General features: G+C 37.5%; 2 protein-coding genes across 2 annotated transcripts in view; one reads left to right on the top strand and one right to left on the bottom strand.

Moving 5' to 3' along the window:
* Positions 1-1,096: 1,096 nt before the first annotated feature.
* ccr6b (chemokine (C-C motif) receptor 6b) lies at positions 1,097-3,997 on the bottom strand. Its single transcript, XM_033988705.2, has 2 exons — positions 3,925-3,997; positions 1,097-2,622 (listed from the first exon to the last, which is right to left on the bottom strand). Exon 2 carries the CDS (start codon positions 2,611-2,613, stop codon positions 1,528-1,530), a length of 1,086 nt encoding a protein of 361 aa, XP_033844596.1. The 5' UTR covers positions 2,614-2,622; positions 3,925-3,997; the 3' UTR covers positions 1,097-1,527.
* Positions 3,998-6,166: 2,169 nt separating this feature from the next.
* The window catches only part of crybg1a (crystallin beta-gamma domain containing 1a), a 31,065-nt gene continuing 21,513 nt past the window's right edge, over positions 6,167-15,718 (top strand). Inside the window, exon 1 of the mRNA XM_033988706.2 lies at positions 6,167-6,682. Within this exon, the coding sequence (XP_033844597.1) occupies positions 6,366-6,682 (317 nt within the window). The 5' untranslated portion in view covers positions 6,167-6,365. The remainder of the gene's footprint in view (positions 6,683-15,718) is intronic.

The following is a 15,718-nucleotide window of genomic DNA, read 5'->3' on the forward strand; positions in this document are numbered from 1 at the left end:
GGGGGTATTCATCTCTAAATTATCATTGTGAAATGCTTTATGGACAATGTGTCACTTTTGTCAACTTAAAAGTCTCATATATCATCCTCATAAACTGCAAAAAAAGTGACATGTGTCTTCTTCTTCTTCTTCTTCTTCTTCTTCTTCTTCTTCTTATTGTTATTATTATTATTATTATTATTATTATTATTATTATTATTATTATTATTATTATTATTATTATTATTATTATTATTATTATTATTGCAGTTAATACGGACTTTTTCATATTTTAAAAGTGAACATTGCGGTGAGATTTCACTTTAAATTCATGTTAAATATCATGTTAAATAACATAGTCTAGTCGCATGTTTTGAGTTACGATGTAATAGCAGACATTGTCCTGAAGGTGGCTCTGTTGTATTGTGGTTGTGGCATAAATATCTCAGAGCAGAGGTGTAACACCAACTTTCTTTGGTAAGATGACAGATACAGCGATCTTCGAGAGTGTATAGAAGTAAAGGTCTACGTCTGAAAATAATCTGTAAGCCTTTGTTCTCGTATTTGATACAGTACTTTGTTTTACTGAGAGAATAAAAAACAAGTGCTTGTATAAACTAAACAGCTAAAATTTCCCCAGAAGAGGAGAGAGTTGTGGTGGCATTAGTCACAAAGACTTTAAAACCTCACAGGAAGTTCTAGAAACATTTTAGTAACGATCATCGATCACCAACAAATATGGAAAAATATAGTTGAATACTAAAATATAGTTCTACAATATTCAGTGCCCACACCTGTCTCACAGTCTAAAAACTATTGTGTTACATTTGCCAGTGTATAAATAAAGAGCACACAATCTTTTGACGTGTGCAGTTTATTTGCAGTTTATTGTTTCTTAATAAAATAATAATCCACATGTAAAAAAAAAAAAAAAATTTTTTAAAGATTTATGATTCACAGAGAATGTAAAATATCACATTTCAATAATATGTTTTAATATAAAGGAGGAAAAAATCAGCAATATATATTCAAAAACAATAATAACAACAATGTATATATAAAACATTTCTCCCATTATGAAATGTACTATTTACATATATTTCTTGTCCCTGTCCCAACAAGCAGATATCGTTCTCCACACTGTATTTTTTTTTCTTTTTTCTTTTTTTCTTTATCTTTGTTTCAAAATGTGATATATGATAACTGCATGTTTCATTGTGAATAACTTGATTTTAGCCAATAATTACCGTGTTGTGTCTCAATTTCTCTTATACTTTTTTGAGATGTTATTTCTTTGCTTAGAATGTTCTACAGTGTGACATTAAACAAGATGTGTGAAGAGGCAGCCCCTAGTTAACACAATGTGAATGCATTTTTTGTGTGTTTTTTAAGCATAGAAAGTCGGTGCATTTAAATAAATGCATGATAGGTCGACTGAATTCTATATTGTGGAACTGTCCAGGCAAAAAAAAAACAGCTCTATGGAGAGAAGCATGTGCCACACCCTCCACTAGAAAAGTTACACTGCACTATGTAAACAAATTAACTTTATGCACTAAAGGAGGACATCTGAGAACTATCTGACTTGAACCCTGTGGAGAAGCCAGTCATGCCGGTATCGGAGGTGTTGCGTGAGGAACGAGCGTTATAGATGTACTTCTTGCTAATGCACCACAAGTCTACCATGATCTGTCTGAAATGGCTCCTGAACTTGACCCCCACAAAGGCGTACAGGATGGGGTTGAGGCAGCAGTGGAGGTAAGCGATACTTTGGGAAATAGCCAAAATTTTAAACTTAATCTTCTCCATTTTGCAGCTTCTTTCTTTGAAAAGGGACAGCGTGTGTTTGAGAAGGACCACATTGTATGGAAAGTGACACAAGATGAAGACCACGACCACAGCGAAAACTACACGGATGGCTTTGTGGCGCTGGCTACTTTGTGCTCTGAGTAATGTGATAAGAATGCAAGAGTAGCAAAAGGTCATTATAAGAAAAGGTAGTAAGAATCCTATAGCCATCTGTAAGCTTGGAACCAAGATTTTCACAAGTCTGGCTGTTTCGTCCTCATCAAAGGACATTTCACATGACACAGACACTGGCAATCCAAAATTCATCTCTTTAAAAGTTTGGGTATAGATGATTGTAGGGAGTGTTAAGGATAAAGCAAAAATCCACACAACAGCACAGATGATGCGACTATAGAGGAGAGATTGGGAGCGAGAGCCAAAAGAGCGTCGAGCCTGGACTATGGCAATGTACCGGTCTCCACTAATACAAGCCAACAGCAGCATGCCACAGTACAGGTTCATACTGTAGGTGGAACGGAGGATTTTACAGGCGGCAGTGCCCATCCACCAGTTGTTCTGCTCATTGTAGATGATAAAAGGCAATGCCACCACAAAGATCAGGTCAATCACAGCCACATTGAAAAGATACACATCAGTCATTGTTTTGGTCCTTTTGTAAAAGATGTAAGTGACGATGACGAGGATGTTTCCAATCAGGCCAAAGGCGCAGATGAAGGAGTGGATGTAAGTCTGAACCAAGATTTCCTGTGGGTCTGGGGCCACCACACATAGCTCGTCTGTAGTCTGTGGATAATCATCTATAGTTGGATAGTATTCAGTGGTCATCCTATAAAACTGGTAACAAGAGGAATGTGATTAGAAATACAGTTCTATTCTATTCACATTTAAAAAGAACTAGAGGTGAAATCGGGAAGTGATATTTTAGAATAGTATTTATGAAAATGATGAAATGATGATAATGAGGAGAACTGTGATTACATATAATTAGGGGGTAGACGAGGTCAAACATTTTACATTTAAGCTTTAATTGTAAAGGGATTTGTACATATAGGTTATGTACATGATCTTAAAGTCAGGCTTGATTGTCTCAGTGACAAATGGGAACTCATAAAAGTTACATTTTTGTTATGCTGAAAGATCAAAAACGTGTAGCCTACACTTATTTATACATACTTGAGTTTTCACAATGAAGAACAGAGGTGGGTGTTTCATGGGTGTTTCTTTCTTCTTTGTTTTTCAAATTTAAACCCACTTTTTTTTTTTTTTTTTTTTTTTCTTTTTTGAGATTTGGAATCTTATTCAGCTTCAACTGCACCTTTTATGCTCTAGTTTAGCCTTTCCTCTGGTTTCGCATGACCCAGTTTTGGGTGATTTTGAAAATAAGTGAACTCACACAAAGCCGCAGGTGGCTGAGCTGTGACTTTCTGCAGATGCTAGAGATTATATTGCTTCTCTGATCTTTGGTTACAGTAAATGTATGTTGGCCTCTATATGTAGTGAGATCACAAAGAGGTGAAACGGGCAATGAAGAGCAAACATCAAAATAAAAGATAAATATCTTTCTGCCAGCTTTCACTTCTCAAATCCACTACAAAGATCAGGACTATATTAGTGCAGTGGCCGATACGCTATCATTTTGCAATGAGGAAGGAATCACATTTATAGCTATTAGGCGTATTATCTGAAGGGGAACACAAAAGAACCTACAAACATACCATAACAGGTTTCTAAAAAGGAACCTGAAGCAGAAAAAACAACACTCAAGTTCCATATTCCTGTATTGTGTATAGTGTATATATTTTTGTGATATAGAAATATGGGATTTCTATATGTTTGGATGTTTCCTGACATTGCCAAATTTTTTCCAACTTTACCTAAATTGACCCTATATTTTAACTAATAGCCTTGATAATATCTATAATCTTCGATGGCATAGGGTACATGATCACAGTGAAAACTACTTTAAAGTCTGTACAGATTTACTTTACTAGAAATGTTATTGTGTTGAGGATGTTCAGTTTGACTTTCAGTGCTTTCATTATATTATCTCCATCGTTGCTGTTAATGCTCTTTAAATATAGCTTACATTTATGCTGAAAATGAATATTAATTTGCCATACTAGTAATTTAACATACCTTTAGTGGGTGAATCAGAGTTGAAATAGGAAAAGTTGAAAGGTACCAAAGGTGTTTCTTCACTGGTAGAGCCTCTGCGCTGCCTCTGAATTGGATGCACAATGTGAGCCTCCTGTTTCAGATCTGAGAGTGAGAGCTGTCACCTGTTACACACACCCTCCCACTACAACACTGTCACGTCTGTACGGAGTGTGCTCTCATCTCCATATTCAAATGTAATGTTTTTAATGTTTTATCATGTAGGCCTACTGAATGCTGTCTCTGAGTTAGACCTTGTTTTTGTACCAGGAAAAATATAACAAGGAGGAAGAGAAAGTGATTTGAGTTCACACTTATTTGGAGACCCTTTTTTGAACATGTATATGAAATATCCATAACCATATACCCTCTGTTATAGGTATCTTATCAATCTTATCAACCTCTGTCAATTTTATGAAATCCACAGTCTTTTTTACTCTTACTTGTGTATATTATCTTATGTTATGAACGTTACTCTTTGTCAGTTTTTGGCTATTCTACCCACCTCTGGGAAATTTAAAATTGTAGCTCATTTCATGTTCGAAGCATGTCTATTTCACTTTGCCTCCATTGCACATTTTTGAACATTTCGATGACACAGGAGTTTATCTGCATTTGACTTTGACCTCTGTGGGTCAAAGTTCATATGAGTTTGTCCCTGGCCGCCCTGATTTGTGGAGGTATAATGGGCTTGAGAAGACATTAGGATTGATCAGGTGGAACTGGATGAAAATGTGGTAAAGCACTACAGGGGAATATTCTCTTTTATTGCTCTGGAAATGATGTGCTATTTATTTAGGATGCAGACGCTTGATACCAGTGTACGCCACAATTTGGGTTTGGTTTCATACAAACTCACAAGGACAAACTATTTACATCACAGTAACGTAACAGTGACAGTGACAGTGAGAGTAATGAGAGTAACAGTGACAGTGAGAGTAATGAGAGTAATGAGAGTAATGAGAGTAACAGTGACAGTGAGAGTAATGAGAGTAATGAGAGTAACAGTGACAGTGAGAGTAATGAGAGTAATGAGAGTAATGAGAGTAACAGTGACAGTGACAGTGAGAGTAATGAGAGTAATGAGAGTAATGAGAGTAACAGTGACAGTGAGAGTAATGAGAGTAATGAGAGTAACAGTGACAGTGAGAGTAATGAGAGTAATGAGAGTAACAGTGACAGTGACAGTGAGAGTAATGAGAGTAATGAGAGTAACAGTGACAGTGACAGTGAGAGTAATGAGAGTAATGAGAGTAACAGTGACAGTGACAGTGAGAGTAATGAGAGTAATGAGAGTAACAGTGACAGTGACAGTGAGAGTAATGAGAGTAACAGTGACAGTGAGAGTAATGAGAGTAATGAGAGTAACAGTGACAGTGACAGTGACAGTGGAGTAATGAGAGTAACAGTGACAGTGAGAGTAATGAGAGTAATGAGAGTAACAGTGACAGTGACAGTGAGAGTAATGAGAGTAATGAGAGTAATGAGAGTAACAGTGACAGTGACAGTGAGAGTAATGAGAGTAATGAGAGTAACAGTGACAGTGACAGTGAGAGTAATGAGAGTAATGAGAGTAACAGTGACAGTGGAGTAATGAGAGTAACAGTGACAGTGACAGTGAGAGTAATGAGAGTGACAGTGACAGTGAGAGTAATGAGAGTAACAGTGACAGTGACAGTAAAGCTGTGGAGACGCAGCGCAGAGGAGCCGTCTCACATGTTGTTGCTGGGCTTGGGCAGTGGCTGCCGTTTTTAAAATGCTCAGCAGATGGGGCTGTCCTATTTATGTATCCCAGGAGTCTCCAGAGTTACTTTTACAAAATAAAATTGCTCAGAGCTGGGGGTTGCAGGACACTGAGCCGTACAGCCGTGGAGTACGATGCCGAGGTTAAACACAAAGCCTAATCTTTTTAATCTTTTATCAGTGCACAAAGACATACAGGACCTCCTATGATAACAGGCATGTGATTAATCAAAGCTGAATGATTCAGCTTCATGTGTATAATGAAATCCTATTGGGACATAGTGGAGGGGTGGAGCTACAGCTCTACATAACCTATAGGCATACACAGGCCAAAATGAAACAAATGAAAGTGATTCCAGAACAAAAACGCCTTTGATATTTCCATTTTGCGCCACCAGTTCTGCAGCTGGTTAAACTGGTGGAGTCACGTTACAAATCGACGTTACTTTCTAACTTTACTGTGAAGCACAAGGGCGGACGTACGTGCGCACTGCGGCTCACTTGATCCAAACACTCACCTGTGGACACCTGAGGCGCGCGCTCCGCGGGGGCAAGTCCAAACTGCGGCGCGAACCCGCTCTGCAGGTTCAGTCCCGTGAATTACTTTGTGCAGAGCTCTAGTCCTCATGGTTTTGTTTTCTGTTCTCAGTTCCTGACGAGGACCTGCTACAGCCGCCGCGATGAGTAAATCCAGCACTTTAAAAGTCAAGAACTTGTTTAAATCCAAGTCTTTGGATAAGGAGAACAAGGACATAAAGAGGGCAGCGAACAAAGATGGGACTCTCAGCAGTCCCGTGTCTCTACCCACGAGTCCCGGACCTGTTAGCCCGGGGGACCACAGTGCCATGCCCGAGCACATGTCCCCTGTGTCCCCCAAAGAGAAGAAGAGCAAAGGGATGTTCTCACTAAAACTCAAGAAAAAAAAGCCCAAGCAGAAAGTAGAGGATGTGTTCTTCCCGGAGACTGGAGAGCTGGACAGCTTCAGCCCTGGACACATGTAAGGAAAGCATTTGAATACTTTGATTTGTACTATTATTTTCAACCTGTTTGTGTCAAAAGCAAGATTGGTTGTTGTGGAGTCCACTGAGTTTCTGTACATTTGTTACTTACTGATAACAAGCCCCTACACGTGAATAAACGGATGAATAAGTTTACAAAATCCTACTAAAAACGACCTGAGGCCTCAAGTGCTGGAACTAGCCCCACTCTCACAGACCAAGGTGACAGACAAGGAGAGCATCCAAGTGAGTAACCAGAGCAGCGTGAGGCAGCAGTTATTCCCTTTGGCAAATTTCTGATTTGTGACTTCTGAAAGCTGTGGACAAACTAGTTTAGTCATGCAGCTCTTGTTGAAAAGCCAAGCCATGCATACACATATATAGAGAAAGGAATATTTAGTTATTTTATTTATAGCCAAAAAAAATCTAAGTTAGAGAAATTAGTTAGTACAGAAGCTGAATCATTTCAACTAATGTGTAGCTAAATACTTATATAGGCTTTTCAGTCACTAATAGAGGACCTGAATATAACAACAACTAAAAACCACAATACACTTTGAACTGCCCTTTCAACACTTCAGGTTCATCGACTCTCTGGTCAATCCCTTCAATAATGACTGACTGTACCTGACTCAGCTGTTGTTGATGTTTTGACTATTGTGATGTCTAGGATTGTATAGTTCACCTACATTGGTATCACTGGTATGGCAGGTGAGGCGGCCGTGTGAGGAAGAAAGGCATTGCTTGAAGTTTAATAGAACAATGAAGTGAACTTGCCGCGCAGGTGTGACCATCGGGCTTTTAACATAATTTACATGTGGCTCTTTGTGCTGGGTTTAAATCAGACATGCGAGCAAACACGGCCGTGTGCAGCTGAAGCGAGTAGGTGACAGCAACGAGGAAATGAAGGAAACTAAAAAATGATCCATTATGCAAGCAGTTTTGATTTGTAGGCCACTCTAAGAAACAAGTGATGTAATGAACACTGTCCCAAATGCTGATTACTGACTATCAGATCATAAATGTTGCTTTTGGTCCATATCCCTTTGTACAGGACACATGGGACCGGTTAGGGTGAATTATGTAGACCCCCCGGCCCAAAAAAAAACAAAAAACTGTATGTATAATGTATAACTGTTGACTAGTGAGAGGCTGAAGATGAAATTGATGTGAAGATAATTGCTGGGGCATGTTTGGCTTTATATTTAATCTTCGTATTTTCGATGTATGGATGTTATTTGGGCTTGGAAAAGGGAAAAAGGAAGTGAACTTACTGTAACCTTCTCTAATGCTACGTTACGACGCTGTTAAGGGTATAATTTGTTAAGTACTTGCGAAGAAGACAGTTACATCCTTCAGGAAATCTTATACGTGATAATAACAGTCTTTGTTATTTGCAGTTTGTTAATCCTGTGCAAATATATAGGACATAACACGACCTGGTGTTGAAATGGTATCTCTCTGCTTGCCTTTAGGGCTGTTGTGTCACTCTACTGCACTGTGCAAACATCCACACCTGACTGAGCAGGCCCTGTGCCCTGGCCTATATTCACTGTGCCTGTCTCTGTCAAACTAATCAGAGATCGGGTGGTTTGGTGCCATGACTTCATGACATGTTTGCTCTGTCTCTGAACACCACAGATAACTCCTGTCCAGTATTTTATAGCTCTGTGTCCAACTGGAATCTGCTCAAGCTGTTGTCTGCAAGCACTGCACACTCATAATAGTAATAGTTTCTGTTTAGTTAACACTTAATAATCATATGGGTGCAATAATAGTATACTGTAACTGTTTTTGTGATTAATAGAAAGTGAACCTTTATTTCTTGTAGTATGGTTAAAGATGTCACAATGTCACATTTTAGACAAATAGATCAATATTTTCATTGATACCACGACCAAACAACAGTGAAACCCTTCATTTTCTTTCATTCACATTCTCTAATATATGAACTCTTATTTAGTATGTGTTATGTAACCATCTTTATGAAACCAAACTTTCTAAGATAAAGTTAAAGTGATATAAACAGCCAACAAAAACTAACATTACATAGATTTACTTTTTAACAGATTGATCTTAAATGTCCTAATTCTCACAATGATTTTTTTTTTAGATGTCACGATTACATTGGGACCTGAATAATCCTAATTACTAGTGACAAAATCACCTTGACATCCCTAAATATGGTATCATTTTAAATCTGTTATGAATTTGTCACGCCCTAAACAGGACTGTGGGTGCCTGCTCATTCAGACAAACCCCTTAGGTCAGGGTGTGGAGGTCGCAGGCAATATGAGGCACCACAGTGGAATATAAAGATAGCAGCGCAGCACAGCACAGTAGAGGAGTACCTCTCAATACTGAACCATTTTGCATGTTTATGCAGCTCTCCAAGTCACAACCACAGGCCTACATGTTCTCTTGTACTCTTAAGCCAGGCTGATGCATAGTGGCACACTCACAGGCTTACACCCAACTTTCCCTCAGACCACAGCTTGACAAACTTTATTTCAACTTAATGCTCCATCTTTATCCAGTATCTTTACCCCTAACAAAAGCCTAAAATTGATGCTTTTCTGCTTTTATTTTAGCTGATTATATACAAAATTAGCAGTTACAAAATGTCCGCCCTTTAAGTCATTTCCTAAATTGTAAATGACATTAATAGTAGGATGGAAGTAGGAAATATTTCGCAGTGATGATCAACAAACCTGTGACCTCTGCGCTGACCTGTGCTGTGGGCATTACACCAGGCATCTTTATACCATGACCTGCCTGTGTCCCCAGATAGGAGGTAAACATATAGCTTTTATTGATAACAATTGCATTGCAGATTTGACAAAAACATTGCGCATGATGGCCAAGGTGTGTGTTATAATTTTGCTTGCCAATTATCAAATCAGAAAGTAGAGTGAGCCTCATATGTGTCTCTCATTTGGGTTGCCAGTGCTGAAATCAAGTTGGTTTAAACCTAAAATGAATCCTCACTATACTAGAATAACTACTGATGTTGAGATGATGAGTAGCTAATGGGGACTAAACTAAACTACCTAAAACCCAGCACCTGCAGCCAATCTTTAATCAGTGCTAGGGCAGCCGCTGCAGCTCAGTGAATTCTGGAGATTCTGTGGCTTGACCTGTTCATATACTAAGAAGGAGAAAAGCTTCCATGTGAACTCTGTGCAGGTTAACACACTGACATTGTTTAAAACTGTAAGAGTGCAGGTTACATACAGTTCCTATAATGCGCAGTGAGCTAAAAAAAAACATCTGGGGCCAAATGAATGTTGCCTAAATAAGCACATTTGATTATCAGAGGCATGTGAAGTTTATCAGTGTACCATGAGTCAGACCCAAGTGCTGACAGGTACAAAGTATGTCTGTCTTATTTTATTTATGCATTATGAATAGTGCTGTTGTTGTCAGGGTTATAGTAGATTTTATGTTATCTCCCCATAAGCCTATTATTAAGCAATCAGATACTGTGACATCATTTTACTTCTGCAGCTGTATTATATACACTCACACAGTTGTATAAATGTTGTTTTAGCTCGCAGTAGAGCTATGCAGTGATCTAATCTTAATGATGTTTCAAATCGTCAATGATTGGATTTTAATCAGGAGCCTTACAGTCAGTCCTCTGTCAGTTTAGACTTTAGAGGAAGAAAGTTGTGTTATTTTGTGTTAAATGGCCAGATCTGTGCCATGTTTATGCTCATGAAATTGTTGATCAAAGCTTTTTTATTATTATTTGTTATTTATGAGAAAATTACAGAAAAAAAATCCAATTTAACATAATTGATCAATACAAGGAAAGAAAATTATGAACATTTTCTGCCATATCACCTAGCCCTATTCGGCATATTTGTGGTTTTGGTGATTAAAATATCACTTATGTTGTCTAAATAATATCAACTTCTTAAAAAGCTTATTAACAATAAAATGAACAGAAATCTCCCATGCAAACCTCACCAACAAGGATATAAAGTGATACTAAATAACTTTTGGGTTTAATTTGTCCAGTCCATTCACTTTTGAGTTCATATTTTTTGTCAATATCACCCACCCCGGGAAAAAATGGAAACACGACAAGATGTTACACTTTGAACAATGTGTGCAAATCCCAGTCGCTATCTCCATATGTTCTACTACTTTTATGCACACAGTTGTCTGGCTGTTATTCCCATGTAGATATAAATGAACCCACAGTGCAACACATGTCCCTGTATAGATCTGAATATATTTGAATACAAAACAGTTTAATTCAAACTCGTACAACTGGAAACTCATCTTTTACACCAAGGCAAACGACTCTTGTTGAATCGCAGCCAACGGAAGATGACACATGATTAAAAATGGATTTATCTATCAACAAATATCAGTCATTTCTATTGTTGCAAGTGACTTGGCACAACAGGGATCCAATTTCATCTGTTTCTTGTATTCCCACAAGGATTTGGTGGGTAGTACTCAAATACTCAAGTACATGTGATTTAACTGAGGAGTACTTTTCAGACACTGTACTTTTACTCCTGCTTTACTCCTACTTGTCTACAACTACATTAACTTCAATTCATAAATAAAATGTTACATCCAGTTAGTGTCTTTTACAACTCTACTACTACTCTACTACTACTACTACTACTACTACTACTACTACTACTGCTACTACTACTACTCTACTAATCTTTTGCTTCTGTTATAGTGAGACTTTGATGTTGTATAGACCTGTCAGGATAATTACAATATATGACTTATCGTTCAATATATGAAAGCTGGAACAGTACATTTTGTATATATTTGTCGTGAGTACAATTTCTTTGCACTAGTTGTTAGGTTTGCACCATTTTTATGTAATAACGCAGGATTTGAACTGTAGAGAGTTGAATAATTAACTTTTATGGCACTGTGTTTGTAAAAATAGGTTCACTGTGATCGTGGCCTAAAGTACTTTCAATATTGTTGTTGATTGCAATATTTCTCTGTAGCAATTTGACAAAAATAGGCCTAGTGTTGAACAGAATGAGCAGTTTATTGTCACAAATTACTTTATTGACAGAACAGGAGCCTTTATCCTTACCATAAACAGCAGTGGATGGCGTGCAGCAGGGTAAACAGGAACTTCAACTACTCGTTATAAGCCCTTGTAAAAACATGGTCACTTGTTACTAATACTCTGTTACACTGCTGTTTACGTGCAAACCAAAAATCAGATTTCTGAAGGTATTGAATATGTCCTATAAACAGTTGCATCTGATGTGAGTAACAGGGTTGTCAAAAGTACCAGTATCAAAACTAAATACTCATTTGAGCAGGTACTATTGATAATAAAAAGTCACATTCACAGGACAGAATTAGTCTTTCCTGAAAAGCTTTAGAATAATGTTAAGCTGTATCAGAGTATAAATATACGACCACATAGACGAGTATGGACCACTATGGAGCCTACCTGGACTGAGGGACTACACAGATATAAAAGCTCATGGTAATATAAAAGAAAGTTCTGTGATTTAATGTTGAAAGTCATTTGGTCTAGTGTCTAAACAAAATGTGTTTTTAATGATCATCGTGGTATCAGAATCAGTAATGAGTATCGAGTCTTTTCCTTAGTATCAAAATAAAGTTTGAAATGTCAGTATCGTGACACTAGTGATCAGATTGTTCACAGCTGTGCACTTTCTGTCAAGTAAAATTATGCCAAGAGGCAAACTAATGTGGCAAAAACAAAAATTTATGAGAAAATGTTTGAAAAAAGATTGAAATCGTTTTGTTTTTTTTCAAATTCATTGCACTTTTTCTTCCAAATACTGCACTTACAGAATCCATTAATTGACACATGTCCTCAGATGATTTTGATGGTCAGATCTTTTGTGCATGTGAACACGCAGCAAAATAAGATAATATTATTGGGTTGTCTGATTATTCTAGTTATCTGATTTATACTGACACTATGCTTGGTCAGGTTACATAAAAATATGTTGTTCAAGTGTTGTCATGTGTTGGGATATTTAAGAGCACGCTCTATAACTGTTGAAAGGAAAATGAACTTACCAAAAAAGAGAATGGCATCCAGGTGCCTACAGCAAGATTGAACATTCTTCAGGAATCTCATCATATCTTAAGAAAAAGAAGGGGCTATCTATCTATCTACAGTAAACTGGCTGCTTAGATTGGCTCTGAATCAAATTCAAAGGGCTTGTCTTTATGATTACATCTGCACCATGCCCCTGTTTGAGGCGATTTCACAATCTTAGCTACTATAACTATACATCACTATATACTATACATTAGTTTCTGCATATCACAATGTGTATAAGCTTTTATTGCGCCATGTGCTTTTTTTTCACATTGAGAGTAGTAAAGGATGTGCCAATTTGAATTAGATAGTATTTAATGAATTGTCTTTCCTTCCAAAAACAGCATGTCATCACAATGTCTGTTGTTATCTGCTTGTATCCAGTGCTGCTGCCTCAGGTGACCAGAGCAATATTTATGACTTACACGTAACTCTCTATAACCTTGTACAAGGATCAATTGTATTTGTGCACGTGGCAAACACAAAGTCTCAATACCCTCCAGTTTCCATTGCAGGAGCTTTCCACTGGCCTTGTGTGGTCCAAACAGAAGTGGCTGTGAAAGACCCACCCAGCATCTGGCAAAGCTGCACTGCTACTGCCGACACTCCCCGCTACATTCACTGTAGTGTTTCTCTTACAAAATGTTTGATATAGAGTTACTTTTGTGTTTTGGGTTATTTGATCAGCTCAGTGGGAATTTGTGTCTTATTAGGCTTTCATTATGATAAACTGCCTTTATTGAGCCTGTTTTATCCTTCTTGCAAGTAAGACACCGCCACATGTCTCTATGGAGATGTAGCCCAGATTGTTCCATCCACGGCATGACTTTATGGGGTTGTTTTGAATATGCAATGGGTTGTTTGTAACATATGATTACTTACATAGGTAAGTTTAAAGTCATACTGTGGAACAATCTAGGCATGGCAATAACATTTCCATGGATACAACCATGCGACAGACTCTCCACTAGAAAGTTACTTAGTGCACTTTTAAATAGCTGACAAGAATAAATCTGTGGAAAAGATCTGAATCAAACACCAGACTGAACTGGAGGAATTTATTTTTGGTGTAAGAGGCAGAGGTCAGAAGAGACAAGACTTGACCTTTAACTCAGCTGTGTCTTCTAGTTTGGTCTCTTTTCATTGAAAAACAGCTGTTATTTAAGTTGTTGTTTTGGAAAAAGCAAAATTAAGACTACGATGTATACAGTTATACAGAGTTAAACTGTTGAAATCTGTTAAAATGATGCAAAAAACAGAGCAAGCTTGTAGGGTAATACTATAAACAATGATGTGATATCAGTGCATCAAAATGTTACAATGTATTCACCTTTTCCGCATTACTTGAACATCAACCATGACATTCATAGACGTGTTTTGACACATGTTGGTTGTTTTGCTAAAATACCATCTGGGTAATAAAAGAAAATAGCTAGATATAATTTTATATCAGCTAATTTCTCTATGTGGAATTAGATTAAAGGTACACTATGTAACTTTTCTGGTTATTGCAAAAAATACCTCTCTCTCTGACCTTTAACTCGGCCTGGTGGTATCACTTGCTTTTCTCCATGGAGGGAGATAATTTTAATCCAATTTCAAAGCCATATTGTGAAATTTCCAGGAAAAGCAATAACACCTCCATGGAGACAAGCAGTTGGCAGGACGTCAAAAATCGTGCACCAAAAACAGAAAGCATGCAGTGATAAAACTCCAAAGAGGGGTCATCAGGAACTGCAAGGGCTATTTTCTTAGGTACAAGTCAAACTGTTCCTAATAAAACATCCAGTTCTCTGTGCGTTGATTTGATGTGGTCTGCTTTGTAGCACCAGGATACCTTCCATGGCCCACCACAGTGACTCACTATACCCCTCATGTACCGCCATGACTCAGTCACTGTACCCGCTCCAGCCCTTGTTTGAATTCGCCAGTAAAGCTCCACTAAAACATGTCTGCCCTTTACTCCTCTCACTGCAGGCACTTTGTTTTATTTGCCTGTTTTCATGAGCGTGTGTTGATAGACTATTTGGCAGAAGCTTGTTGTACCAGTCTGGTGCCAGAGAGTCGCTGTATTTGCTTTTGAATTTTCCCGCACAATTTTTTTTTTTCCAGAAGTTGTCTACCCGCAGGTTCTAACTGGAAGAGGTTAAAATGTGCACCCCTCTGTTATTTTTCAGAATTATTCAGCCCTAAAAGAATGTTGTTAATAATTATAACTATATTGGCTTATCATTCAGTAAATGATAGATGGAAAATCATGTTTGTGGGTAATTTATTGTGGATATGTTTTCTTACTAGGTTGAAACTTTTTTCAGAACTATGACAAGTTTTGAGCTGTAGATGGTTGAATAGAGAAGTTCCATGACTCATTATAGATACACAAAGTAGTATTTTCTGCAGTTCATGTTTTGTTTTTGGTTTTTTTTGTACATTTTGAATATTTTGGTGATAATGCTACTTTAGGATTATAGCGTCAGCGGCATAAATTAGTCCCAATCTTATGGTGTATCATCTAATTTCCTTACATTACACTTCAAAATGTGTTGCTGTGTTAGGCGTAAAAGTCTAGACTGAAAGTTTATAGTTCTTTTGTAGATTTTCTGGATTCTCAAGTTAACATGAAGCAACAGGTATTATTTGTGCATTTTCTGACAGACAAAATAACTGAAGAGAAATTGTCAAGGTTCTCAACAACGCGTGTAAGTTAGTGTTAGCAAATTCCATTGATGATTTTTTAATTGCCAGAGAGATAATTCTACAGTAAAGTTGAAGAAAAATGCTGTTAAAATGATCCAAAGGGCACTTGCAAGTATGTCGCATTACAACATTTTATCTTTTTTACAGTGTCTTGGTTTGCGAAGACAGTTTCTTCTCTCCCTCGTTCAACTTGTGCACACATTACCTTGAAGTTTGAGTTAAAAGTAACCACTGGAGATCTCGTAGAAATCAGTTGCCATGG

The sequence above is a fragment of the Periophthalmus magnuspinnatus genome, chromosome 22 (assembly GCF_009829125.3).
Source record: "Periophthalmus magnuspinnatus isolate fPerMag1 chromosome 22, fPerMag1.2.pri, whole genome shotgun sequence".
NCBI lineage: Eukaryota > Metazoa > Chordata > Actinopteri > Gobiiformes > Gobiidae > Periophthalmus > Periophthalmus magnuspinnatus.